Source organism: Acomys russatus, chromosome 19 (assembly GCF_903995435.1).
Source record: "Acomys russatus chromosome 19, mAcoRus1.1, whole genome shotgun sequence".
In the NCBI taxonomy this organism is placed as follows: Eukaryota; Metazoa; Chordata; class Mammalia; order Rodentia; family Muridae; genus Acomys; species Acomys russatus.
The window spans coordinates 23,811,788-23,839,704 of record NC_067155.1 but is presented as its reverse complement, the minus strand read 5'-3'; the positions used below and the strand labels follow the sequence as shown (position 1 = coordinate 23,839,704).

Here is a 27,917-nt window from a genome sequence, read left to right as displayed (position 1 = left end):
TGTGAGTTCGAGGCCAGCCTGGTCTACAAATTGAGTCTAGGACAGCCAAGGCTACACAGAGAGACCCTGTCTCAAAAACAAAACAAAACAAAAAAGAATGGATGGAAAGGCCCACATACCTTCATACAGCTGAGCATACTGCGGGAACCCAGCAGCTCGGAGCCAGTCACATGCTTCCTTTGCCTCGATTTCTGGAAGATGCAAGAAAAAGAGCACCGTGAGTCTGACAGACACGCCCCGGTTCTGGTTCTGCTGGTGCTCTCCGTGTGAGTCATGACATGGCAGAGCTGCCCCCCAGGTAGTCTTGTGCGAGCCAGCCTACCCAGAAGGGAGGCTACAGAGAATGGAAAGGCCACTTGAGCACTTGTTCCACGTCTGCTCAGATCATCTTCTCTGTGGAGCGATGGTTCATGGATGATAACCAAGCACAGAGGGCAGAGCACTAAGGCCAAGTGTCCCACAGGGAAAAATACCTGATGTGTGCACCAAGGAACTGGGTGAGGAGAGAGAAGAAAGACATAATAATTATAACCCTCGTTTTAGTGGGCCATTTAAAACTTTCCAAGACAAATCTAGGATTATTTATTCGACCTTGCTTTACTCTTTCACTCAGGATAAAAAAAACACAACAGGGTAGTCAATTTTCTCACGAACGGAGGCATTCCAAAAATCCAGTCTCACCGATGGTTTTAATTCCCAATACATTGTATGAAGATATTCATTGGTCAAGCATATTGGAATGACTTCAAACTCAGAGAGCAGAGAGAAAAGGACACCAGATCCAAGCCTCACGGAGCTGCCAGAACGGGGAGGGCCACACCCACAAGGCTGGCAGGCCTTTTGGATGACCATTTGTGGGGTGGGTACCCCGCAGCCCACTCAGCCACCTCCCTGAGGGACTCTGTGGAGTGAGATGGGAGGAGTGACAGTGTGTAAACCAGGTCGTTCTCTGACCTTGTGAATTCTGGATTATTTCACAACCACCATGCTGTTAGATAAACATCAGCCTAGGGAAAAGAGATTCATCTGTCAAAAGTTCAGCTTTTCCAAATAGAAGGGAAAAGCCTAGGGAGAGGACCCAACCGAAGCTCTCCTAGGCGCTGGGCACTCAGTCAATGGTGCTTGCTTTCCTCTGTAGTCAAAACTGCTAGTAAAGGCTGTTCTTGAATCCTTTACACAAAAACCTTCTGCACTAGCATGGGCCACAGGCCTGAGACTGGGCCCCCTCTCAGTAAAAGCTCAGCATGTTTGACGCGGCAAAGCCACTTACTGTGTATTAAGAGAACCAGCTAAGGCCAGATCTTAGCCACTAAACATGTGCAAAAGCAAAACTTCATGGGGGCCGAGGGTCCCTGGCTTGCTGCCACCCTGGCGATGGCTTTTGTCAGAGTCAGGAGACTTTGCTAATTCTGACCAGCATGGGTCTCATGGTCGTTTCAGGCTGTGCATCTGCAGCTGCCTTGGTATGACGCAGGGCTGAGGTGAGAAAACACAGTTCCAGACATGCTTTAAGCTTAGGTACGAGCTGGGAAGGGATCACAGAGTCCTGCACTTTCTAGCACATCACATCAGTCTGTGCATCTTTCTGTCTTGTTTTTTTGTTTTTTGTTTTTTTTGAGATAGGGTTTCTCTGTGTAGCCTTGGCTATCCTGGACTCACTTTGTACACCAGACTGGCTTTGAACTCACAGCGATCCACCTGCCTCTGCCTCCCGAGTGCTGGGATTAAAGGCAAGCGCCACCACGCCCGGCCTTCTGTCTTGTTTTTTTGTTCGCACTATGATCAAAACAGTTTTAAGCGGAAAAAGGTCCAGAGAGCCAGGGAATGAAGACAAGGAGAAATCTATGAGTCAGGTGCTTTACAGCTGGAGGAAAACTCAGAGAGAAATTCAGGGAATTCAGGGAAACATGGGACACTACACCCCTGGGACAAAATGATGACAAGATGTGGGGAAACTAGGGAGCCAGGGATCTGTTAGAATATCTGCTGGGGTTACCAAGAAGAGACTTGATACCCTATGAGCATATACAGGGGGAGGTAATTGCCCTCAGGAACAGTCATAGGGGAGAGGAATAATGGGAAAATGGGAGGGAGGGAAGAATGGGAGGATACAAGGGGTGGGATAAACATTGAGATGTAACAAGAATTAAAAAAAAAAAAAAAAAAAGAATATCTGCTGGAACTGAGAACTACTATGGTCAGGCCATAGGACAGGGCAGACTGCATAAAGCCTCCCTCAGACCACGTCATCTCCCAGGAGGAACACTGATGATGAGTTGAAACACCATTCGTACACAAACACAAATCATCAGACCTTACCCAGCACGGGCTACCTCAGGCACTCAAGTCAGCTAGCGTGTAAAAACCTCCTATGACAAGTTTTTAGGTTTCATGCTAAAATCACAAATTGCAAGAAGTAAATAAATTAGAAAATGCCACTCAGCATCCATCAAGTCTCTCAAGAGACAAAGGTCATTATGCAGTGATAAAGGCATCGATTCATCTAGAAGACACAACAGATATCTGTGCAGCTGGCATCAGGCACCTCAACAGGCAAAGCCAATATTAAGAGACTAAAGGGCTGGCCTAGCATCTTGACATCTCAGTTGAAGAGCAAAACAAACTTGCCAACCAGCGACAAAACGACCTTGTATAATTACCGCCATTACATTTCACTTTGTTGAACTGAGTTGGAAAGGGGCCTCAGGATGTCCCTGGCTCACCCACAGTCCCATCTAATGCCGATCAGACAAAAGCTGTTTCCCCAGGGCCTTTGCAGCGGCCGAGACACAGGAAAATTAGAGGGGAGTCACATTGCCAGTGTCATTTCACAAAGATCTGCCTAATGGGATTTAAATGACACTTGATGAGGAAAGCATGGACATTTATTTTTTTAATGCGATCTTGGTAACCATCACTGTATTATACAAGAGCATTAAAGGCCATTAAAACCACATTCTGGCTGCTCCCCATTTGCAACCCTCACCTGGCCCTGTAGCAGCTCTAGGAATGTATCAATTCACTGCAGCTTTCTTGCTGAAGACTCTGTGGGGTGGAACCCAAAATGCCACTGGAATAAAGGGCCCACAGACGTCTACCAACATTACTGGACTAGAGATGCCCCCCTTTACCTGCAGGGATGTGACCCCAGCTCCCAACGGATGCTGAGACCCCGTGTGTAGTTTAAACACAATAGATGCCAGGCCTTGTGATTTGATAATTGAGGATGGCTTCCAAGCAACTATCAGGTAGGTAACACGTACAGCGTGCACCTGTGGGGCAAAAGGGTGATCCCCATCCCCAGGGTGATACTGTGGGGCTCTGTGAGGTTCCACTGTGCTCCCAGAACTCATGAACTATTTCTGTTATTTTGGTTGTTCAGTGTTTTCTGAGGTAGACTTCAAGTACCTGAAGTCATGGGAAGAGAAGCTGACTGGATTATTGTACTCTGCTGGGGAGAATGCAATCCACTTGGGTGGACGTCATGACAAGACTTTTACAGAACTAAGGAAGAAGTGTGTGTGTGTTACATGAGTGTGCACACGTTCAAGTGAGCACATGTGTGCAGATGCACAAGTATGAGAACGTGGCAGCCTCAGGTTGACCTTCCTTTAGTGTTGGCCACCTTGTTGCTTGAGGCAACTGTCACCAAATCGAGAGCTGAACATTCGGCTAGCTCTCCTGGCCACCGGCCCTGGGGAGCTCTGCACCGCCACCAGGATAAAACTCACGGGGACCCCCTCTTCCCAGCCCCTCCTCTATCAGCTTGTAAAGCGAGCAGGTGATAATCATGTCATTTGGGTCTGTATCACTAACATAACTTTGTGCAATGGTGTTTTGGTGGTGGCCCCAAACCCTGTGCATACTGTGAACCCAGTACACACTAAGCATCTCCATCAGATAACAGAGACAGCTACCAAGTGAAGGAAAGAGAGTGTGTGTGGCCCGGGTGCTAGGGACACTGCCCAGCTCTACCAGTACAACTTCTTTCTGTGGGGAGCCTCTTCTGGTGTAAGTGAGGGTGACCACCCTGTCTCCCAAGCCACACCCCACTGCTGTGTCCCTAAAAAGCCCCCTTCTTCTCCCAAGGTGCAGACCAAGGAACCCTATGATCTTACATCAACTGCATTTGGGGGCTGAAGCAACTTGTTTTTCAGCATTTCCTTTAGTGGCAGGTCTGTACAAAAAGCAAGCATGCTTCTGACTGGCGCCTGCACCGAGCTCAGCAGGCGTCTGGCTGGGGTAGTCTCTATGCCACCCGTCTATGATTCCACTTGACAGGAAGTTGCAGGCCTTGACTCAGTTGCCTTATCTTCTCCTGGCTTCCAGTTGCTCAGTGTGAGACAGAGAATCTGTTCAGGGATGGACCTGGTGAGGGTGGGGGATGGAGGCCTGTGGGAGTGGGGGGCTATCTCAGGCTGGATGTTCTTAGGGGTATGAGAATAAAGGCACAGTAGAGACAAACCCTGACTAGTGATATGTTTTTTTTTTTTTTTTTTTACAAAATAGTGTCATGTTCCTTAATAATTGTACATGTTCAATTGTAAAACATTTATCGAAGAAAGCCCAAAAGGTGTAATCAAAGTGAAGTTAACTCTTGTTCCATTTCCCAACACATTATTAGTGCAGGTTATCTGCCTGACTGCTAACATCACAATATCTTAGCTTTGCTGCTCACAAATGTAATTATGCACCGTGAGTAATGTTCCCCTACAATGATGTGATGTACAAAGCCATGGAACTTATTTTGTTGGGAAATGATTTCTTAAATATGTGATATCTGAAGTTAGAGACTAAATGTAGTTTTCAACTGGTGCTCCCATCAAAACACAAATGCCTAGCTGAGTGGCTTCATGGCATGCTCCGCATAGCTAACCCAGAGGCCTTAAGGAGCCTTTCTAAATGGCCGTATTAGAATGAATGATCAGAAATCTGGCTGCCTAGAAGGAGCCAGGGCCCCTCTACTGTGAGCTTTAGTACTGCAGTTTCAGTACTGGCATATTCACTACTGTTGTCCTTACAAATCTCCTGCAAACCTCACTGACAAGCTGGCTACAGTTTGAAGCAGACACTTCCTAAACGGTCATGAAACCACTCAACAGTAGTGATACAGGAAAGGGGGCTCGGGGAACACTGGCTTCGCCCCTAACCCCGCATCGAACCGGCCAGTATACTGTGTCTTCTTCCTAAAGATCTTACTAGCAGTGAAGGATAACTCAGTTGCAAGATGCCTCCTTGGATGCAGTGACCAGGATTATAGTATCTGGAAGGTGTTAAGACTTCAACAGGCTCCTGGTTTGGATAATTCATACCAATGAGTTAGCTTTGTGAGTAACGGAGTACTTAAGGCAGATGACGCCTTTGCCTTTAGAGAGAGCTTCTCAAGTGAAGGCCCTGCTTATTAAATGTCTATTTCTTCCGCAAGATACTAGGTGGATTCTGTTCAAATTAATGCCAGGCTTTCCACCTCATGTTCAAATGGCCGTGAATAACGTGCTCATTAAGATTATCCAGAGTGCACTCTTCCCCCGGTTCCTTCCCCTAGGAGGCCATTATAACCTAAATTGCAGGTGTGTGGAACACAGTCTGGTTTTCTCCACCTTCAATTTCGCCTGAAGTCAGGATCCTTTCCTGCACCTTTGTGAATCTGTATTAAGTTTGTTTTGATGTTTTCAATACCTGAATAATTCTTACACACACACACACACACACACACACACACACACACACACACAAACACACACCCCAAATATCCTTTTTTTGTATAACATTTTCTTTATATGATATTTATTAAGGATAGGGAGCTAAAACACAGGTCATCATTTAGGGCAAATTTAAGATTACCAATCATTACTTGATGTTTTTCAAAAACATCGAGTCAATTTATAAGCACCTGCTTTATCTCGCCACAGTGTCAAGCAACTCTTTCCTTGTTGCTAACAAACACACTGCTGCCAGCAGGGATGTGACTATAGGAAGGCAAAACCTAGGAGTTCACAGACACACACCATGCTGTGGCACCTAATTCCATTCTATCAAAACAGAGGCACCCGGCTCTGGGCATGCGTATTCCTTTCTCCAAGGCCAGAGTCACACGCTGACGTAATGTCCCACCACCAAGTCTTCTTTTTTAAAGATTTATTTTATTGCCAGGCAGTGGTGGCGCACGCCTTTAATCCCAGCACTTGGGAAGCAGAGGCAGGTGGATCACTGTGAGTTCAAGGCCAGCCTGGTCTACAAAGTGAGTCCAGGATAGTCAAGGCTACACAGAGAAACCTTGTCTCGTTAAAAAAAAAAAAAAAAAAAAAAAGATTTGTTTTATGTCTATGTTTGTGTGTGGGCATGCTCTTGTGAATGCAGTTTTTACAGAAGCCGCGCGTGTGTGTGCACAGGATCTCCTGTGGCTGGAGTTACACATAGTTGTGAGGCACCATAAGGGTGCTAGGAATTGAACCCAGGTTCTCTGGCTCCTTTAACCTCGGATCTATCTCTCTAGGCTCTTCATCCTTTCTTTTGTTTCTGCTTTTCAATACAAGCTTTCTCTGTGTGTCACCCTGGCTGTCCTGAAACTCATTTCGTAGACCAGGTTGGCCTCAAATGCACAGAGATCTACCCGCCTCTGCCTCCCAAAAGAAGGTGTGTGCCATCGCACCTTCATCTTAATGTCGGCCTTCGAAATATCATCTGCAGGATGGAATAGTAGCAAATCTAGTCACTAAAATAAATTCTATTAGAGTAGCAGGGGGTAAGTATATTTCAAGAAATAGGTTTATTCCTAGTCACCTAGAGAGCTATTTTTAATTATTCTTTTTCATCAAAGTTGGGAAAAATCACATGTATGTGTGTAGGACACACATCATATAGCAACGATATCTATAAGATACATAAATTTACTAATTAAGTATTTACAGACACTTACTGCATTATTTTTTTTAATAATCAAATATATAATAATTAAAGCATATACCCACACACTAATTTTTCCTTTTATGCTTCCAATGGCCCCTACCCTTTTCCAGCAGCCATGTGGCTCTCTGATGGCAGTGTGACCATAAGACCCACTTCACCCAGTCAGAGGTAAGCAGAAGTAACATATGCTAATTTAAAGCAGAAACACTTAGGGGTTGTCACCTTGCCCTGCCAGCTTTCTCTTTCTTGTCCCTGTACTATGAGTCTGCATGTCCCAGGTAGAGTTGACACTTCAGTCTAGGTCTCAGAATGACGACAAAGGGGTCACAGCAAATCAGCCACGGGCATGGACCGGAGTGAGGGGTAAGACTTCTGCTGTTTTGTCCCACTGTGGTCTCAGAGACTTGCTGAAGCGGCACTGTCCCCTGCGAGCTAATTTCAGCTGCTGGCTGTCATTCCCTACTCCAAGCACACAGAAAACACGACAAACCATTATCTCAGCTGGAAACCTGAGTGTCTGTTGGTATGGCACAGGAATGAATACAGCTGCAATCATTTCTTCTGCAAAATCTGCATCCTTGCCTGCTGCACCCGGGGAACGTAAAAGGTCCCATTTGTACCACAAAAAAAAAAAAAAAAAAAAAAAAAAAAACCAAAACCAAACCAAAACAAAAAAAAAACAAAAAACAAACAAACAAACAAACAAAAAAACCAACGTCTAGTTCCAAGAGAACAAGAGAGCTTCGGGGATATAAACGCCACTCTCCACCATAATCCCAACAGCATTTAGTGAGATAAAAATGTGCAATCTCCCCCACTCCAGTACCAAAAGAAAAAGCGGCATGCTCGTCCAGCCAAGTAACTCTGAGCAGATTGTGTCGACTCCCGTTTTCCATTAGGGAGGAGAGAGCCTCAGTCTCCTCTTTGGTTTGGGACAGCCTGTTCCCATTGGGCGGTATTTCCCAGGAAGGTTGCATGTGTCCACAAGTGTGTGAACATCCTTAGCCCTTTGAAGTCACAGACATACTGCTTACTGCTAAATTCTCAAGATGGAGCCAGTTAGGCAAATGAAATCAAGGTAGGGAGACAACAGCTGATTCTATTCCGAAGGCTAGAATTTTCAGGTGTTGGCTAAAGTGCCATGCCCACCATGTGAAAGGCTCGGGCAGTGCTTTTTGGAACTAGTACAGTCTCTCCCTCTAGTCTTTTTCTAGAAAGTCAAAGAAGAACCTGCAGGAGTTGACTTAATGTTGGCTCCCCAGCATGAGGAGTTCTAAACTCTACATTGGACGGGCTCTGAAGTCCTCCCTGCAAGGTGTGTAGGCTGCCAAGTTGCTGGTTTCTTGCTTCCCAAGAGGCACTCTTCCATTCTACGTTGCTCTCAAAAGCATTTTTAAAAATGTTGGTTTTTATTTATGTGTAAGTGTTTATGTCTCTCTATGTGTATATGCTTTCATGTGCAGGTGCTTCCGGAGGTCAGAAGAGGGCACCAGATCCCCTGGAGCAAGCGATACAGACGGTTGTGAGGTGCCATGTGGGTGCTGGGAACGGAACCTGGGTCCTCTGGGAGAACAGATGGTGTCTTAGCTGCTGAGGCATTTCTCCAGGCCTTAAAGCTCATTTTTAAATATTAAGAAGTATGAATGTTCTTAGGGACTCAAACTCCTCTTTTAGCAATATATATCTTCAGGCTATATCTGGATGTTTGTACTTAGAAGAGGTTACCTTACCCTCTGACCAGTTCAGCTCAACTCTTCCACAGCTCTGTGACTCCAAGGACACCAGAGACTTCCATAATATCAGTGAAAACCTTGCCCTGAGGGTAAAAGAAGGAGCCTGATTTTTTTTTTTTTTTTTTTTTTTAAGGATAAAGCAATGCCACGCATCCCCCATGCTTTCTGTACGTTTTCACTCCTCATAGGCTGGCATGGCATAATACGACTCGGCCAGAGGCCTGGCTCCTGCCTTGAGACTTGTGATGGTCTTGCTCTCCAACTACAACGCCTGGATCAAATAAAACCAGTTTTTGTTTCATTGAACCTCAAGGAAATGTTTGTACACCTCAGGAATAACTGTTGTGACCTGTGTGAGAGCTTGTTGTTGTATGTAAGTGCTTCCTTTATTCTTTGGGATAGGTTTAGGCTGTAAATAGATTATTTCCTGGAGGTGTTACGGTGTGCCTTTGGCAGGTTTTAGGAAGCCTTTCCCTCTGGCTGCTGACTGAGGGTGGCACTGGCTTCGTGGATGATTTTCTTTTTTTTTGGTTTTTCAAGACAGGGTCTCTCTGTGTATCCTTGGCTGTCCTGGACTCATTTTGTAGACCAGGCTGGCCTCGAACTCACAGCAATCCGCCTACCTCTGCCTCCTGAGTGCTGGGATTAAAGGCGTGCGCCACCACGCCTGGCTTGTAGATGACTTTCTAAACACACACCACTCATCCCAGAGCATAAGAATAGGACTCGAGAAATTAAGTTCTCATTGTTTCCAACTGCTGAGTCATTTCTCTCTGTGCCCTTCTAGGAAAAGAAGACTATCAAGCGAAAAAATGTGCTAAGTACTGGGATTTTTTGGGTGTGTGTGTGTATGTGGCATTCATTAACAATTCCTTGCAAAAGGAATTTTTTTTTTTTTTTTCAAGAAGGGTTTCTCTGTGTTGTAGCCCTGGCTGTCCTGGAACTTGCTCTATAGACTAGGTTGGCCTGGAACTCACAGAGATCCGCCTGCTTCTGCTGGGATTAAAGGCGTGCGCCACCACATCTGGCTTGAGAAGGAATTTATAAATAAATTCAGATAGTTGAAATAGACTGACCTGAATTTGGGGTAGAGGAGCCCAAGCTTTAACTGAAGAGGTAGATATGGACTGGGCCAGTGGAACCTGTGGTGATCTGAGTAAGAATGGCTCCCACATGCTAATATATTTGGAGGCTTAGTTCCAGAACTGTTTAAAAGGATTACAAGAGTTAGGAGGTGTGGCCTTGTTGGAGGAGGTATGAAACTAGAGGTGGGCTTTGAGGTTTCACAAGTCCATGACAGGCTTGGCTTCTCTCTCTCTCTCTCTCTCTCTCTCTCTCCCCCTCTCTCCCTCCCTCTGTCCCTCCCCCACTGCTTACAGACCAGGAAGTAGCTCCTAGCTACTGCTCCAGAGCCACGTGTGCCACCATGCTCCTGCCATAATGGTAATAGACTGACCCTATGAAACTTTGAGCAAGTCTCCAACTAAATACTTCCTTTGATAAGAGTTGACCTGCTCATGGTGTCCTTTCACAGCAGTGACTAAGACCCAACTGTCTTCTCACCAGGCACACAAACACAGTTCTGGGCTATGGACTAAGTATGTGACACACCGATCCTAAGTCAGTTGACAATGTTTCTCTTAAGAGAATTCTAGATTTAAGTAAACGAGTGTATGTTCGTGAATATATGTAACATTTAAACAGAAGATCATTTGTGAGGGAGAAGGGGACCAGCAAATGGGGAAAAGTAGTAAAACTGGGGGGGGGGGAGGGTGACTTTGAACCAAACATAATTACGTATAAGTATAAAAAGGTCATAACAAAACACTCTTTCATGTAGTAAGTAAAATTCAAAAAGTCAAAGACAACTTAGATACTCCACAAATCCATGGTAAATGTAATCTATAGGTAGTAATTAAATAAAACATAAGTGTGCTTTTAAGCCTCTTAAACCCTTATTTAGTTCAGTTTGAGTGTCATGTAACTCAGAATTAAAAAGGATTCTTGTGGCATTTGTCATTTGTTCCAAAATCTTAGGAACAACACAGGAAACAACAGACACATGGGTCATGTAAGTAAAGAGATACTCCTAAACAGAGGTTTGCCCACACATACGCGTCATACGACATGGATGAAACAAAGCGCCACACCTACTTTCAGGGGCATATCCCGTTATTTGTGTTGTCACTATGACAGGAGCTTTGCCTAACATGTTTGTCCAAATACTGACTATATTCAAATACAAAGGATAGTTTTCTAGGGCTGAAGAGGTGGCCCAGCAGTTGAAAGCACTGGCTGGTTCCCAAAACCCACATGTCTACTCAGAACCATCTGGAACTATAGTTCCAGGGGACCCTGAACTCCCTTTTGGTCTGTTTTGGGTACTGCGCGCGCGCGCACACACACACACACACACACACACACACACACACACAAGGGGGGGTGCAAATATTCATACATATTTGGAATACAAATAATAAAATCTAAAAAGGGTAGCTTTCATAAGAACAGAGTTGAAGACGTAGCAAAGTAACTTTTTATTCCTCCTTAAATGGAATTAATAGAAGGGTAGCATATTTGAGCCACAGGACAAATAGGGACTCACCCATGGACACTCAAACCATGGCTGAAGTATAATGAATACAAACCCATTCAACAATTCAAAATGTTACCAATGCTCTGCTCACCACTGTAGCCACCGCAGCACCAGCAAACAGGGAGGGGGACACAATTACAAGACCTGGAGATGCTGATTTCAGCGTGACACTAAGCCTGGCAACTGCATGAGCTGGCAGAGCTGTGAGGACGCCCAGTAGGGATGCAGAGCAAGGGACAACACTGGTTTTCAGCTGTGCTTAGAGAGCATGGTAAGACATGCCGCCTCAAAGAGGGCCATGCTGTAAAGAACACTTTCGTGTAAAGATACAATGTTTCCTTTAAACATCAAATAAAAGTACAGCTGGCTCTCTCTATCTTCTGTATTCTGCCTGCATGACCTCCATCAACTTTGATAAGGAAAACAGGCCTGAGCTGAACGGTACAGACACCTTCCCTTGTCTTTGCCCCGTAAGCAACACACTGAAACAACTATTTCCACAGCATTTCTATCATTGGAGGTATTTGGTGTAAGACATCTAGAGACCCCAGAACAGACAGGAAGCTGTTCACAGGCTGCGTGTAAAGACACTACTGTCAGTGAGAAGCTTTCAAGATCTTGGTGTCTGAAGGGTGGAGCACCCTGCAACCAATCCAGGATGATGGGGGGTGGGCAAAGACAATTTCAATATTATCTCTCTCTCTCTCTCTCTCTCTTTCTCTCTCTCTCTCTCTCTCTCTCTCTCTCTCTCTCTCTCTCTCTCTCTCTCTCTCCTATGCAGAACATTTTAATACAGAGGCAGGTTTCCATAGCAGCCACGTATGGTGGTTCCAAATTCTTCACATTACTATCAGTATTTGTTCTTTTCCCTTTTTTTTTCTTCTTTTTAATTTGTTTACTTTACATCCCAATTGTAGCCCTCTCCCTCATCTGGAAACAACCTAGATGTCCTTCAACTGAAGAACAGTTAATACAAGTGTGGTACATTTACACAATGGACTACTACTCAGCTATTAAAAACAAGGAAATCTTGAAATTTGCAGGCAAATGGATGAAACTAGAAAAGATAAACTTTCTCTTTATAAATAAAAAGACAAACAAAAGGGGAAAATGAAAGGAAAAGAATGAAATAGAAAATGCCCTGAGCCGGGCGTGGTGGCGCATGCCTTTAATCCCAGCACTCGGGAGGCAGAGGCAGGCGGATCGCTGTGAGTTCGAGGCCAGCCTGGTCTACAAAGTGAGTCCAGGATGGCCAAGGCTACACGGAGAAACCCTGTCTCGAAAAACCAAAAAAAAAAAAAAAAAAAGAAAATGCCCTGAGATCGAGGCCAGCGTGATCTACAAAGCGAATCCAGGACAGCCAGGGCTGTTAAACAGAGAAACTCTGTCTCAAAAAACAAACAACAACAAAACAAAACAAAAAACAAAAAACAAATAAAAAAAAAAAGAAAGAAAAGAAAATGCCCTTAGAGGTGAACATGTTTAGTTAGCATGCAGTTACTTGTCATTTTATTATAAAAAGTGTACATATTGGGGTTGGGGATTTAGCTCTGTGGTAGAGTGCTTGCCTAGGAAGTGCAAGGCCCTGGATTCAGTCCTCAGCCCTTGGGGGGAAAAAGAGACTAAAAAAAAAAAAGTGTACATATTGCCTGGTGGTTGTGGCGCAGGCCTTTAATCCCAGCACTCCTGAGGCAGAGGCAGGCGGACTGCTGTGAGTTCAAGGCCAGCCTGGTCTACAGAGTGATTACAAGACAGCCAGGGCTGCACAGAGAAGTCATGTCACACACACACAAAAAAAAACCTTAAAAAAAAGTGTATATATATATGTGGGCTAAGTATATTACTTATTTATTAACTATAAATAGTTATTTAATTTTAATTGTGTGTGTGAATGTGCACATGGGTGCATGTACACTTAGAGGCCAGAAGAGGGTGTCAGATCCCCTGGAGCTTGGGCTACAGAGGGCTGTGAATGGTGGAATGCAGGTGCTGAGGACTGAGCTCAGGTCCTCCGGAAAAAGCAGTAAGAGTTCTGCACTGGAGGGTTCTTAACCAGTTCTATGCAAAGCCCTTGCCACTCTTACTAGTAGGCTTGCATCTACCTATCGGCTCTTCACTTGGCCTCAAAAATGGAAGGCACTGATGTCTTTAGTCATCCTGCAGACAGCTGTGGCGTGCCCCAGTGAGAAAGCCTGCTGGCAAGTGCTGTAGAAGACTGTATAGCTCCCGACACCAAGTCAGGCAGAGAACACACACACACGGCTCCAGCATACACTGGGAAAGCACACCACTACGGGCGTTCTCTGGGACTCCTCCAGGACTCACAGCAAAGCCCGTGTTTCTGGCTAAGGTGACCACTAAAGCCCAGGAGGTGCTGTGGAATTTGAGTCAGATGGTTCTGCGGTGGAGAACCCCTCTTGTGTGCACCAAGAGCCTTGTGCCTTCCTGGCAGCAGGTTCTTACAGGCCTTGAGGCCAGACAGCACCTGTCTGCCTTCATCCACTTCCTTCTGTATTTCCATATTCCACAGAAGGCCACATTACAGTCTCCCTACTACGTGATATGTGCAGGGGGCGTCATACATGGGAGGTGACACTTTGAGGGTGGCAGGAAGGCTTCTCCTAAATGGCTGTCACTTTGGGAATGTGAGCACCAGCCCAAGGAAAGGCAGTTTTGCGGTTACGATTTACAACGCGCGTACCAGTTAATAAGTAAAATATTAGCCTCCCTATGCCCGATACACAGTGATCTCAAGGTCAGAGATGTCTTAAAACAGAGCCAACCACAGCAGAGCCTTGGGAAAGAGATCTCTATCAGACATGTGGGCTGCGTCAAGGGAAACACACTCAGAGCATCGATTTTCCATGTGATGAGGAAAATCTGAACAGACGAATAAAGCATGAGGAAAGAGAAAGGACTTGGTGTGGATTAACGACTTGGAAAAGCTGAGAGGTGAGGTGCAGTCCAAGGTCACTGACCTCAACAGGAGTTGCCCAGGGAGGCATCACGCCAACCCCATTGTGAAAAAGACTCTAAGGTCTATGCACAGATCTGCTTTTTTATGACCGGAACAGGCAAACTCATTTAGACCTCGTGCAAACAAACTGAAATTCAGTTACCTTTACACCAGAGGACTATTCTGAGCTCATGTCTAAAAGTTTATATAATGGCAGTGATGGCACACACCTTTAATCCCAGCACTGAGGAGGTAGAGGCAGATGGATCACTGTGAGTTTGAGGCCAGCCTGGTCTACAAAGAGAGTTCCAGGACAGCCAGGGCTTCACACAGAGAAACCCTGTCTGGAAATAGACAAACAACCGAAAAAGATTATAATGGATGCTCTCTGGCTGCTCACACTGTACCTAATGTTGAGCAGGAACTTCTGAAAACAGTTTTCCATGGCCCTGTTTTTCCAAAGTAAAGAGCAAGTGAATACTGATACATACTTTTAAAAAATTGAAAAATGATAGGAATTCTGCCTTGACTAATAATAATAATAATAATAATAATAATAATAATAATTTTAAATTTTATTTTTTGAGAATTTTATAGATGTCAGCAATATATTCTGGTTCTGTCTATCTCCCACTCCCCCACACCCAATTCCTCCAATGTCCTCCTCTCAATTCTATATCATCTTCCCATTAAGAAAAATCCACCGAGTCCAACTACTGAGTCCAGTTATCCACATGTGTGTGGGACTGTTCACTGTCATACAGGCAACCTACCAAGAAAGGTAGCTGGTAGCTGCAGCACCTCCACGAGTCAACAGCTACCAATGGCTCCTCACGTGCCTTTCTATAATCTGGGGGTTCTTAGCCTGAGACTTTTCAGTAGGATTCAGGGGCCAGGAAAGGTTGCTGCATTCAAGCATGGCTCTGTGTGTGTGTGTGTGTGTGTAGGCGTGCACACATGCATGTGCATGAGTGCCTGTGTGCCTGTGTACATGTGTGCCTGTGGGCATAGTATGTGGCTGTGTACATGTCTTTGTCTCTGTCTGTCTGTCTCTCTGTCTGTGTGTGTGTGTGTCTCTCTCTGTCTCTCTGTCTCTCGCTGCTGAGGCTACACAGATACTCTATCACCACAGTACTCACACTTTGCTTGAAGTCACAGATGGCCAGTTCTAGTCTATTCTGCTTCATGTGGGCCACAGATTTTTGAAACTTGGAGAAATAAGCAATTTAACACACACAGACACTCTCTCTCTCTCTCTACACACACACACACACACACACACACACACACACACACTTACATTCTATATACACATGGAAGAGTAAGTTGCAAGCACTTTTTAACAACTGTGTTATCTTAAAGTATGACACCATAGATACACAACACCAGGCTGGAAACTAGACTGCATCTTCACATCTGCAGTTCCCCCCGCGCCCCCTTTTTTAAGTTCCTTTAAAAAAAAAACAGCTTTTTAAACATTTGTCTATTTTGTATTGTGTGTGTGTGCATGCATGTGTGTGCACACACATCATGGTGCTCACCACAGTGCAAGCGTGGAAGTCAAAGGACAGTTTGAGAGAGTCAATTCTCTCCTTCCACCTTGCAGGTCCCATGGATGGAACTTGGGTTCTCAGGCTTGGCACACCCCGCATACACTGAGCCATCTTACTAGCGCGCATCTCTAGTTCCGAGGCGAAGGTCTTGTAAACGGTTTATATTCCGTGCATGTTGGCAGAAGGCCCATGTGCTCTATTAAAAACAAGCTGCAGATCTGGAATCCAACAAATTCAAAGATACCTCTCTCGGATACTCAAGTTCCCCCAGTCCCACAGGTGTGTGCTGGTGGGAGAAGAATGCACGATGAAGGGCCCTGGAACTGGGAAACCCTCTATTAAAAGAAGGTATCATAGGGCTGTAGAGAAGACTGAGCAGCAAAGAGCACCTGTTCCTGCAGAGGACCTGGGTCTAGTTCCAAGCACCCATCCGTCAGCTCGCAGCCATCCTTAATTCCAGCTCCGGGATTTCTGATGTCCCCTTCTGACCGTGAACTCGTGGTATACATACATACATGCAGGCAGAACAGCCACACATACTACATAAAACCAAATAAGACTGCGAAAGAAGAAAGCATCACTGTTCTTCTAGTTGTGAGTATGCCAGTGGGGAACTGTCTGTGATAACCCTAGGCAGCACGGTCCCTGCACATCTGGGTGTTGCCCCTGTCCTATGCTGACTGGAACAATTATTCCTAATGGCTCAATCCCTTGAACCACCCCCCGGCCACTGGATTCAACCCTTGGGAATTCCAAGCACACAGAAAATTGCAAGGTTTGGTGTCAGAAGATCAGCTGTAAGAAAAGACAGAAGGCAGCGACGCAGGTCATGCCTGTAATCCCAGCATCCCAGGGGTAGCGGAGGCAGGAGGATTGCTGAGAGTCTGATGTCAGCCTCCTCTACATAGTGAATTCTAGACCAGTTTGGGCTACAGTGTAAGGTGGTGTCAAAAAGTAAGTAAATAAATAAAAAATAAAGGAAGGAAGGAAGAGAGAGGAAAAGAAAATGCTGCCTCACTTTACTCTTATAAAGAATCAGGGTCCCTTCTTAAGGTAGTCAAGGCCATGAGGGAGATAGTTCTAGTTGAAAATCACTCATCTTTGAGTCACAATAATAGAAAACAACACGTAGGACTTTCAAATGTTCGACCAGAATCGTTGTTGTAAGATGAATGCTGTATAATTCAAATTGTTGTGAACAGGTGCATACTTACATCTACACACACATAGAATGAAACAAAATTTCACAGGTAATAGCTACCCTTTATGTATCCAAACTCACCCCTCCCCCTCTCTTCTTTCCTCTCCCCTCCCCTTCCCCTTTCTATTCCATCCTACATCATCTGACATTGCTGGTCATAAGCTAACACCATTAGTCTTAATTGCCATCTTGATTGGATGAAAAGTACCTCAGAGATTAGGTGGGTGAGCTTCCAGAGAGGATGGCCTAAGTGGAGAAGATTGACCCACAGGGGTAGCACCATCCTGTGGGCTCCTGGTAGGGGTGGGGTGGTGGGGAGGGTGGGGGTGGGAGAAGTGTGGGGAGGGAGTGCAGTGGGGAGGGGGTGAGGGTGGGGGTGTGAAGGGGTGAGTGTGGGGAGGGGGTGAGGGTGGGGGTGGGCAGAAGTGTGGGGAGGGAGTGCAGTGGGGAGGGGGTGAGGGTGGGGGTGTGAAGGGGTGACTGTGGGGAGGGGGTGAGGGTGGGGGCAGCAGATGGAATAAGGAAAGCCTTCACTCCCTTTCTCCATCATGGCCACCCTATCATGGTAGGAAAACTGCTGGAACCCTGAGCCAAAATAACCCCTTCTTCCTTGTGTCTGTCACAGCCATAGAAATCTGGCTAACACACATCTTGCCTTTGTGCCTTAGGTTACACTTGGCTACGAGAGAAGAATCTAGTTAAATAAACGAGTAAGTCGTACGACATTCTATCAGTCAAATATCTTGGGGTCTCCTTAGACTCCCCTTCTTCCTTAATTCTCCAAATTTACAAGACAATCTCGGAACCCGCTAAATGTGGCAGTGAGATATTTCCTAAACCCCTCCTTTTTTCCTCTTTAACACCATCCCCCGCTCCCCGCCCCCACCCCCTGGTTTAGACCCTGGACCCACTATTACTGCAGTAGAATCCCCTGAAAGTGTTTCATCATCCCTGTCACCAGCTCATCAGTCTGGCTACCTAAGCCTCCCTGGCCTGGCCGATGCCAGCCAAGGCTCACACCCATATGGCCAGCACTGCCCAGTGCCCCCCAGCCCAGGCTGTGGTTCCTGCCCAACACTTAGTTCCAGCTGTTTCCTCTGTCTTTCCATCCGTCACAGTCCCGTGTCTTCCCTTCCTGACTCGCTATCGTTTATCGTCTACTATGATTCAGTGAGACACTGAAATCCCAGGTTTCCCTGGTCTCTTCTCCAACAGTCCTTACGACACTATCTTGGAACGTTCCCAGAGCACATCTGCCTCTTCCATCTGACCACAGCTCTTGGAGGACCGTGCTTACTCTGGCACCATGATGCCTGGCAGAGCACACGGAACCTGGCGTGTGTTCCATAGGTGTTGAACCGAGGAGCAGCTAGGAAGGTTTTCTTGTTCTGCAGGGTCCAGAGTGCTTTGTACACGTATTCTGCCAAAGGACTCTGCCATGGAACCTTCTTCTCCCTGGAAAATCTCCTTTGTTTTCCTTTTCCTGGTTTGATTCAGGGAGGTTGGGGGACACATGCTGGGAGCCACAGCTTTGCGGTTCACCCTATTAGAGAAACATGATGCACCTGTTTCTGGGCTGATGCTGGGCAGAGTGCCAGACCCCAGGCTTAATCAATAACGAATCAATGACATGCAGTTTAGAGGCCTTCCAGATGTGGCTTTGGAAGAGTGCTGAGGAGACAGCTGTGGCTCAGAGCTTGGTCCTAGGAGAATGGGGCTAGTTCTGGTGGTGAGCCAAAGATCAGGACTCCTCCTCATTTTGGCTCAAAAATCCGAGGCTCAGTTCAGTACGGACATGCCAGAACTCCCTGGATATCCCCCGAGGAGCCACAACTAATGGGGAGGGGACATGGAATACTATTAATGACAGCAATGCCCGAACCCTGCTCAATTATAATTATTTGGATTCTCAGGAAGAGGAAGAAAGTGGGTAATGTTTTAGGGTACGCTGACTTGGAGCACCCTTTGTTCTATTCTGCTTAAAGAAAGACTTCCTTTGTCAGAGGTGCAGCGCATTAGACACTACTTCAAAGGAGTGTTCTCGGAACTGTCTAACAGGGTGTCTACCCCTGCACTATGACCCATGGCCATCTTGAATTACCACGTGATCTGTTTTCTGTGACCAGGACTTCCATCTCTTTATAGGCTGAAGCTGTGAGCACAGTGCATATGGCGACAGTAGGGGCTCAATATAGGCTTGTGATACTTGTGGCTCTTGTCAATAACAGAGAAAAAGCCATGGCATGGCTGAAGATGATGATGATAATGACAATGATGTAGGTGACTTTTGTTAACCTCTACAAGCCAGGAGAAAGGACAGAGTGTCTTAACTAAATAAAATAAAAACAGAGAGAGAAGGAAGAAGAACAAGTAGATATTCCAGACAATGACCAGACAACCAAAAACCACCATGAGGAAAAAAACAAAGCAAAACAAAACAAAAACAACAACAACAACAACAACAAACCACCATGAGGAAAAAAAGGAAGCAAAACAAAACAAAAACAACAACAACAACAACAACAAACCACCATGAGGAAAAAAAAAAACCACCATGAGAATAAGGTGGTTGCACTCTAGGGCTCCCCAAACAAAGGGCTCTGCAACCCACAGCCTCAGTTTCCTCATCTGCAAAACCTATATCCCATTATGTGTACTTATCAGAGAGTCCCCGAGGGTGTGAGGAGCACAGGACAGGATGGGCAGTTAACTTACCTTGCAAGCCTGTCTTGGACACAGGGATTTTGACTTTGTTTTGTTTTTACAATTGTTGAACAGAATGAATTTTCTATATAGACACTCGTTTAAAAACTTGAAGCCTGGGCTGGAGAGATGGCTCAATGATTAAGAACATTGGTTGCTCTTCCAAAGGACCCAGGTTCAATTCCCAACACCCACATGACAGGTCACGACTGTATGTGACTCCAGTTCCAGACACTGGACAGACAGACAGACAGACAGACAGACAGACATGCAGTCAAAACACCAATGCACATAATAAATAAATAAATAAATAAATAAATAAATAAATCCTTTGAAGCAATTATTCTTCCTTGAAATGAATCTTGTGGGTTTTTTTCCTTTTCCCACAGATATACCTGAACTGCAGAGAGAAAAGGCGGCCTTAATGAAATTTGCATTTTCCTATATGTAGTTAGAATGTAATGTGCACATACTTTTTTTTTTTTTTAATACAAAAAACTCTTAATTGTGAGGAAACGATGCTCCAGGGAGATGTATGATTCTGCATTTTCGCAAGACTCCTGGCCTGAAGAAGCTCATATGCAACTTAAAAGAAAAAAAAATCTCACTTAGAGAGATCTGTTTATTTTTTATTTTTTATTTTTTTTTAAATAACTGCCCCTCTGTGTCCCACATGCGTTCTGATGCCATAGTGGGACCCAAAGGCTCGGGTCTAAAGAAGCAAGAGACAGGCGGCCAAGGGTTAGCGGAAGAGCAGAGCTTAGCTAAGCTTAAGATCACAGGAAAAGTCAGGTTCTCTGCTCAGCCATAAAAAATGCTGGCTTGCAAACAAGGACAATCTTGGACGCTCCATGAAACAGCAGGATGCCTCACATGCATTTTACTCAAGAATGCAGCCATCCTTAGCAAGGAGATGACTGCAGACGGTGTCCATGGTTCTCCAATCTCTCCACAGTGAAAATGCACACACCTCAGGACATCATGGGATCCCTAGGTGCAGGTCTCAGTGGGAGGTCACCCTGTATCTCCCACTTCCTAGACTTGCATACAAGGGGTACCAAACAACCAGGGGTTCTCTGAACTGCCCCACCCCCACCATATCCTGGATGTTTTTTCCTTCCAGGATGACCTTGTCCTAGTTCATCAGGCCAGCTAATTCTCACTCATTTCCCCTCCTCTTCCTCCTTAGTTCTCAGCTGTCTGTGCTGTCTCCCTGCCACCCAACGTTCACACTTCCCTCCCTCAGTGTCCCGGGTCCTCCCACGCACACTTACCACAGCACTAGACTTTTTCGTTTACTCCACTTCCCTGCTCCCTTCACAGCCACCAGGCCCTGCGTCAGCCCAGTGCAAAGTACCCCAAAGGGGCTTAACTAATGTTTTCGGGAAGACTGAGGAAGCTTCCGGCACGGAGGTGCAGACAGACTCAGAGCTGGGAACAGAGGATCACCCTCTCTCCCACTTCCGGCCACTGGGAGCAGAAAGGAGCCTCACTGGTCCCCAGCGACCTGTGGGGCCTGAGCGAGATTCCAATCCTCCACACTTCCTCTCCCCATTCATTTTGTTTTCATTCACATGAAAAAGAAACACCAAGAATTTGCATCAGAGCCACAAGAAGGAAGATTCTGTCTGGAGTGGAATGGAGTGGAGTGTCTGACGAGGCAAAACCCTCAAGGGGACTCAAGTATAAAGTAGGGTATGCCCCACAGACCCCCTTTAATAGCAGAGTCCTCAGAAGGAGATGGAACTGGTCATACATAAAGATGTAGCTCATGAGTCATTCTGAAATGCCGATGGCTTATTATCTTCTGTTGGAAAATTCCAGATCTTTCCATATATACCCTTGAAGATTTTAAACATGTTGAAGCTGTTCCTTGGGGCTGAGGATGTAGTGTGGTGGCATAATTCCCTGCTGAGAACACAAGGGGCCTCTGGCTAGACAAGACAAATGAAAAACCAAAATATGACACATTCCACAGCTGATTAAATGCAGCCAAGATGGAGTTTCTGAGTGACCTCCTTTTCCTTGGCGCAAAGGTATAAAGCAAGCCCGTTGGTGTCCATGAGTTCTCTTGTTTTTAAATTTAATTTAACTTTGGTATTTTTGAAATAGGGGCTTGTTGTACAGGCCAGGCTGGCCTTGAACTCACTACCATAGTTCAAGCTTGCAATCTTCCTGTCTCCGCTTCTGGAATGCATATGACGTCTCAGATGTCTTTGTCAACTGTGGTTTCTATTTACATTCTAAGCTATATGTTATTAATTATGTATTCCATAATGGTACTTATTTCTTAAAATGACTGTAGTGTCAGCCAATTTGGAATATTTGAAATGAACAAGAGCTCACGTACTCTTAGGTTTACCACATTGTCGATTTTTAAATTTTTTTTTTTTTAATTTTAGAAGCATGATGACTTCTATCCCAAAGGCTTTTTGCCAGAGGCTGCCTGAGAAGCCACTTCAGGCATTTGCGCTCTTTCTCTTAGGCTGCGCAAGGAGCTTCTGTGTCCCAGTGCAGATCTGAGATGCCTGCTTGGGGACAGCGGGACAGCGGAGGAGTAATCCTGGAGCTCACATCATTGTCATTTCTGACATCCCAGCCTGCTCCCTCCCCCTTAGGGAAACTTTTTCAGACCTATAGTTCACCTCTCACTACCCACACTCGATTCCCCGGGCCACTGAGTCACTTCCTGTCTTTCAGACTTGCTGCTAACCTTCCCTTTGTAAAAACAAAAACTAAATAAAAGCTTAAAGAATATTGTGACAGAAGCAGAGTGGCCATTTGACAACTGTGGGTTCCCAGAATCCTTTGTGGTTAGGCTTTGAGAGGGAATTCACCAAAGGCATGTATGTGGGTCACTTGGCCAGGGATCCCCACCTGCTCTCCTTCCCCAGATGTGCCAGAGGCTACATGTGGAAGAGGCAAGAGCTTGGTGTGCCCAGATGTGATGACGTCACCGCCTCCAGGGAGAGAGGGAGACACGTTTGTGGTTCTTAAAGACCACGAACATTTTGAACAGAGAACTCTGCTTTATTGCATGTTTGGATCCCCAGTGGCCGTTGTATGTCTGCAAAACTGTGTACAGCTAGCATTTGTGTGAACATTGAAAGTAAGTTATATAGTGAATAAGTATATATACTTTTAAAAAAGGAGTAGTTCTGTAGCAAACCTCTGTGCACATTTTCTGCTGTGTACACACACACACACACACACACACACACACACACACACACACACACCCCTTCACTCTAAATATTACTCAAAAACTCCTTTGTCTCTTGTTTTCACTTTTGCTTCCATGGAAACCACGCAACTTTCTCCAGGCACTGCACCAAGCTAGATTTTGTAACGGCTGCTTTTGAAAAGGACTCAATTTTTTCCCTTAAATGACTATTTCAGTTGACCTAAGAAATTTGTTTTAGCCCTGTTTAGTTTTTAGAGAATTAAATGCTCCCCCCCCCCCCGAGACAGAGTTTCTCTGCGTAACTTTGGTTAGTCTTGACTCTCTATGTAGACCATGCTGGCCTTGAACTCACAGAGATCTGCCTGCCTCTGTCGTCTAAGCACTGGAATTAAAGGTGTGCACCACCACATCTGGCAATTAAATGCATTTTAAAAAGAAACTGGGGATTTTTAATATTTGAAGGGCAAACCCCCTAGTGGGATACCAGCAAGGTGGCTCAATTTTCCTTGCCAGGAAGAAAGCTTTTGTGCCTGTCAGATCACCAGTCCATGGAACAGGATGCTTTCCCTCAAAGTCCCATAAACCCAGCTGGATGCTTGGATTCTAAATTCCAGTTCTAGGCTTCAGACTGCCTGGACACTTGGCATTTCTTTGTGACTGTTCTTTATCATTGGGCCAGGCAGCAGTGTCTGTCAGGAATGAGCCAAGGATTCCGAGGCCCTGTAGTCCTGCCTTTCTTTTGCCATTAAAAGGGTGCTATTTCTTGAAGTTTTCTTATAAAAACAAAACAAAACAAGCAAAAAAACTGTGCCATAAAACCAGAAGGAAGAGTTATATACTGGGGACTTTAATTCCTTCAGCATACTTTTCACAATGATAGCAGGTCCGATGTACCTAAGCAGGAGGCTCCAGAGTAAGCACATTTTTAAAAAAAGATTTATTTAGTTATTATTATGTATACAGTACTCTGCTTGCATGTACTCCTGCAAGCCAGAAGAGGGTGCCATATCACATTACAGATAGTTATGAGCCACCATGTGGTTGCTAAGACTTGAACTCAGGACCTTTGGAAGAGCAGGCAGTACTCTTAACCCCTGAACCATCTCTCCAGCCCCGAGTAAGCGCATTTTTAAAAAACTGGCACTTAGCCAGGTGTGGTGGTGCACCCCTTTAATCCCAGCGCTCAGGAGGCAGAGGCAGGAGGATCTCTGTGAGTTCGAGGCCAGCCTGGTCTACAGAGTGAGTTCCAAACCTTCGAGGACTACATAGTGAGACTCTATCTCAAACAAAGAAACAAAGAAACAAAGAAACAACACATATGTGTGTGTGTGTTCTAGTTATTTCTTAGAACAAAAATAAACAAAATAGAAATAAAAAAATAAGCATTATTTATTTTAGGTAAACATTTAAGGTAATACTAGGATTAAATATTTAAGTATTGTTTAGTTTAGATGTTAAGTCAGAAACTGTGCTGTCTTCCTTGGGTTGACCCTCCTGGGTTCACGGTGCCCCTCGGCTCACCCTGCTTAGCCTATGCTTGGCTCCCTGGCTTTTGGCAGGTGATAAGTGGGGATAACTGACTGAAATAGGACACCTGACAGCTTTTGGCTTCAACCCACTCTAAATCTTTAAATGCTGTTGTGAAAACGAGACCCCGCAACCTGACCCTAGATTTTTTTTTTTTTTCTTAATTTTAGAGTCTGGCTTTCCTTAGGACAAAAACAATCTTCCTGTTGTGAAAGGTATACTGTGATGGCACGAAGCTAAGGAATTCTTATTTGGCTAAAGTTCCACGCTGGGCAGTGAGCACCAACTTGAGGTTTCTTTCTCTTTGTCAATGTGGCTTGCATAAAATGTATTGCAAAGATTTACTGAGCCATCAACGAGAGCGAAAGCCCTAATATATTTAAGCACGCAGCTCTTGGCAGCACTGATGTGAGGGGCCAATGACAAAGGCCTCAGGGCTGGGGGACAGTCCTGTACCCAGCGTCCATGTGCTCAGTACAGAAGACACGGCCATGGGAAGAGAAGCCTTTCACCAAAGCAGCTGTGAAGCCTTCCGTGTCATTCCCACTCCTGTGCTACTCAGATTTCAAAATAACAAACAACAACAACAACAACAAATGCCTTTGGAATTTCGTAAACAATTTACAAGGGATGCTAGGTAACATCATACATAGCTCCCAAGCCCTCTGGGTGTGGTAGCACAAGGATCACAGTGAGTTCAAGGCCCGCCTGGTCTACAAAGTGAGCCCAGAACAGCTGGGATAACACAGAAACCCTGACTAGAGGGGAGGGGGAAAAAAGAGAAGGCGGGGGGGGGGGGGGGGGAAGTTCCGAAAGGGAAACTGTGCTGAAAGTTATATTCACACTTCCCAACTTTGAAGTGTACTTTTCTTGGGAAAGCTTTGATGATTCAGCTGCTAGACCATAAGCAAAGTGATTTTTAAGGTGATTTAAATTTACTTTAAAAAAAAATTATTTCATTGGTCATAGTCTATCTCTTGTTACCAAAACACTCATGAAACTTTCCTTTCATGGCCAGGCAGGTGGTGCACGCCTTTAATACCAGCACTCATGAGCAGAGGCAGGAGGATCCCTGTGAGTTCGAGGCCAGCCTGGTCTACAAAGTGAGTCCAGGACAGCCAGGGCTACACAGAGAAACCCTGTCTTGAAAAAACCTAAACCAAACCAAAACCAAAAACCAAAACAATCCCCTCCTCGAGTTTTTTAAACATGAGTTTTCAGAGTGCCGGGCTTTTATAGGTCAGGTTATTATCTGTGAGGTGAGTTGAAGGGACATAACGAAGTGACTATGCAGAGTGGCTCGCTGGCTGGCTGACCACTTCTTAGCAGGAAGAGAAAGCCTCTTCCACAGTCTCCTCACTGCACCAAAAACCTTGAGAAGATGAACCGCAACGCTGACAAGGACCTATAATCAGAGCCGCCCATGCCACTGGGAGGGGGCCAGACTCCAGAGAGGATATGCCTTCTGCTTCTGTCCTGGCTGCCTGGTGGCAGACAATGGCGACACTCATGCTTAACTGGATGAGGAACCCCCTGTGGGTGCCAGGGAACATCGTGGAATGTTGAGCTTTATCTGCCCCTTGCACTGCTGGGAAAGCTTTGTTGATGAGCCTTGATTCCAGTGGTTGAAGTGACTTCATAGTGTGGTCTCTGACACAGCAGGCTAAGCATCTCCACAGAACCACAGGCTCAGCTGCTGCTTCTCGGCCCCTCCCTTCATCCCTGAGGCATTCTTCCTCAATTTGGGGATTAAATGTAACATTTCTAATCTCTCCGTTTTTGTGATCCAACTCCAATAGAAGTGAGCATAGAGGAGGGATGCCAAACTCTGGGCCTGAGTAAAGTTTTTAAAAGTCACTGTTATTCTAAGACAGATTTTAGAATGTCTGGGTAAGTGAATGACCTTGGACTGCACCAACCTACAAATCAGCTGTTGTCACCAGGCCTTGGTGCTCGAGGCTTTGCCTGCCTCTTTCTGAAGTGGACTCAGGGGCGCTGTGACCTGCGGGGTCTGTTTATTAGCAATGTGAGGTGCACAGTTAAATTCACATGAGTTGTCACTGAAAAGGAAACAAAATTCGCGAGCACGTGAAGGCCTTAAGTATTTGTGTTGTTTGACTGGATATAAACACTTGCTATAGCTGTAGTATTTACTAAACAGGGAACGAGCTATTTGGGGGCTAAGGGTAACACAGTATTCTGTATTCCATAATTTGTTGAAACGTTGAACTTTCCAGAAAAAGGCTCATGCTGGAATGTCCTCTTTAACATAAATCATATGAGAAAGGTTTATAAAGGTCACTGAGCCTGTGCAATTTTTTTTAAAGCAAAAATTTCCTCCTAGATACTGCTCAGAGACTCTGCTACAAGAAATCTACATGGCCCCTGTTGACATGACAGGTGAGGCGTGACACCCAGAGCTTTATGTGGAATGCTCTTAAGCAACCACAGCATAAGGAGGAAGAGACTGAGGCTGAGGGCACTTAAAGAAGGTGACCCAGATCTCCCATTAGGATATTGATACTTGAAGCAAGTATTTTTTTTTCCAGCTCTTCCAAATCTTCTGAAGAAGATTGACTACACGCACACACACACAAACACATATATGCATTAATTGGTAAATACATGTATGTATGTATGTATGTATGTATGTATGTATGTATGTATGTGTGTATGTATGTATGTTAGCGCTACACCAGGTAGAAAAAAGGATGGAGACGTGCCACCTAGAAGGAAGAGCTTTATCAAACTCTGGTAAAAGTAGAGGAGAACAGGTGGAATCACTAAGCAACTCTCTCCAAAGGCCTTGGAGGTTCCAGGAGGTTCTACAGGAGAACACTGGGGTTCCTGCTGGGGTGAGAGCCCTAAAAGGTTCTATGGAGGTGAGGCAGGGGGCATTTGAACACCATCAAAGCAGAGTGTGCTATTGGCCACCCAGTCAAAGCCCCGCATGCGGCTTCTTGTCCTTGTGACACTCCGAGGTTGACTTTACCAGAAACACTTTGGAGACAGCCATCGGAGCCATGGGGAAGCATGCACACTCAGACCAACCTGAGCCCCAAGCCTTCCATCAACCACAAAGCTAGGCTGATCAAAATGGACTTTTTGCCTGTGGTAGCTGCAGATGGCTGGCACCCAGTATTTTCAGCAGGAGACTGAAACTGACCTTTTGTGACTTGGGGACAGGGGAGAGAAAGGATTCGGACTAGTAAAAAAGTAAAAAAGACAGGTCAACCCAGTCACCTATACTATTAATTAAGATTAGCTATCTGCCAACTAAGTCCTTCATGGCTCCAGGGTGATTATCAAGGGAACAGGGACTTCAGTGGCACTGATAAAAGGGATAATCCGATTGCGCACCCCCCACCTCCTGGAGCTTAAGCAAAAATATTCTTTTAAAGCCAAGATTTCTGTACTATTTTTCTATTAGTTACTAGTTCGGAGTGATCCCAGAGACCCCAAGGATTGTTAGAGCCGATTTCCACATGTACTGTGGAAAGAGAAAGAAATAATAATTTTTTGATGTTTTTTTTTCTCCCATTTTTGGAGCCCTTT

The 27,917-nt window shown here is 45.3% G+C and overlaps 1 protein-coding gene across 5 annotated transcripts in view; it reads right to left on the bottom strand.

Moving 5' to 3' along the window:
* Stard13 (StAR related lipid transfer domain containing 13) overlaps nucleotides 1-27,917 on the bottom strand; it is a 213,665-nt gene that overhangs the window by 54,952 nt on the left and 130,796 nt on the right. For all 5 annotated transcript variants that reach the window (XM_051162822.1, XM_051162824.1, XM_051162821.1 and 2 more), the window contains exon 2: nucleotides 120-191. In XM_051162822.1, the coding sequence (XP_051018779.1) occupies nucleotides 120-191 (72 nt within the window). The remainder of the gene's footprint in view (nucleotides 1-119; nucleotides 192-27,917) is intronic.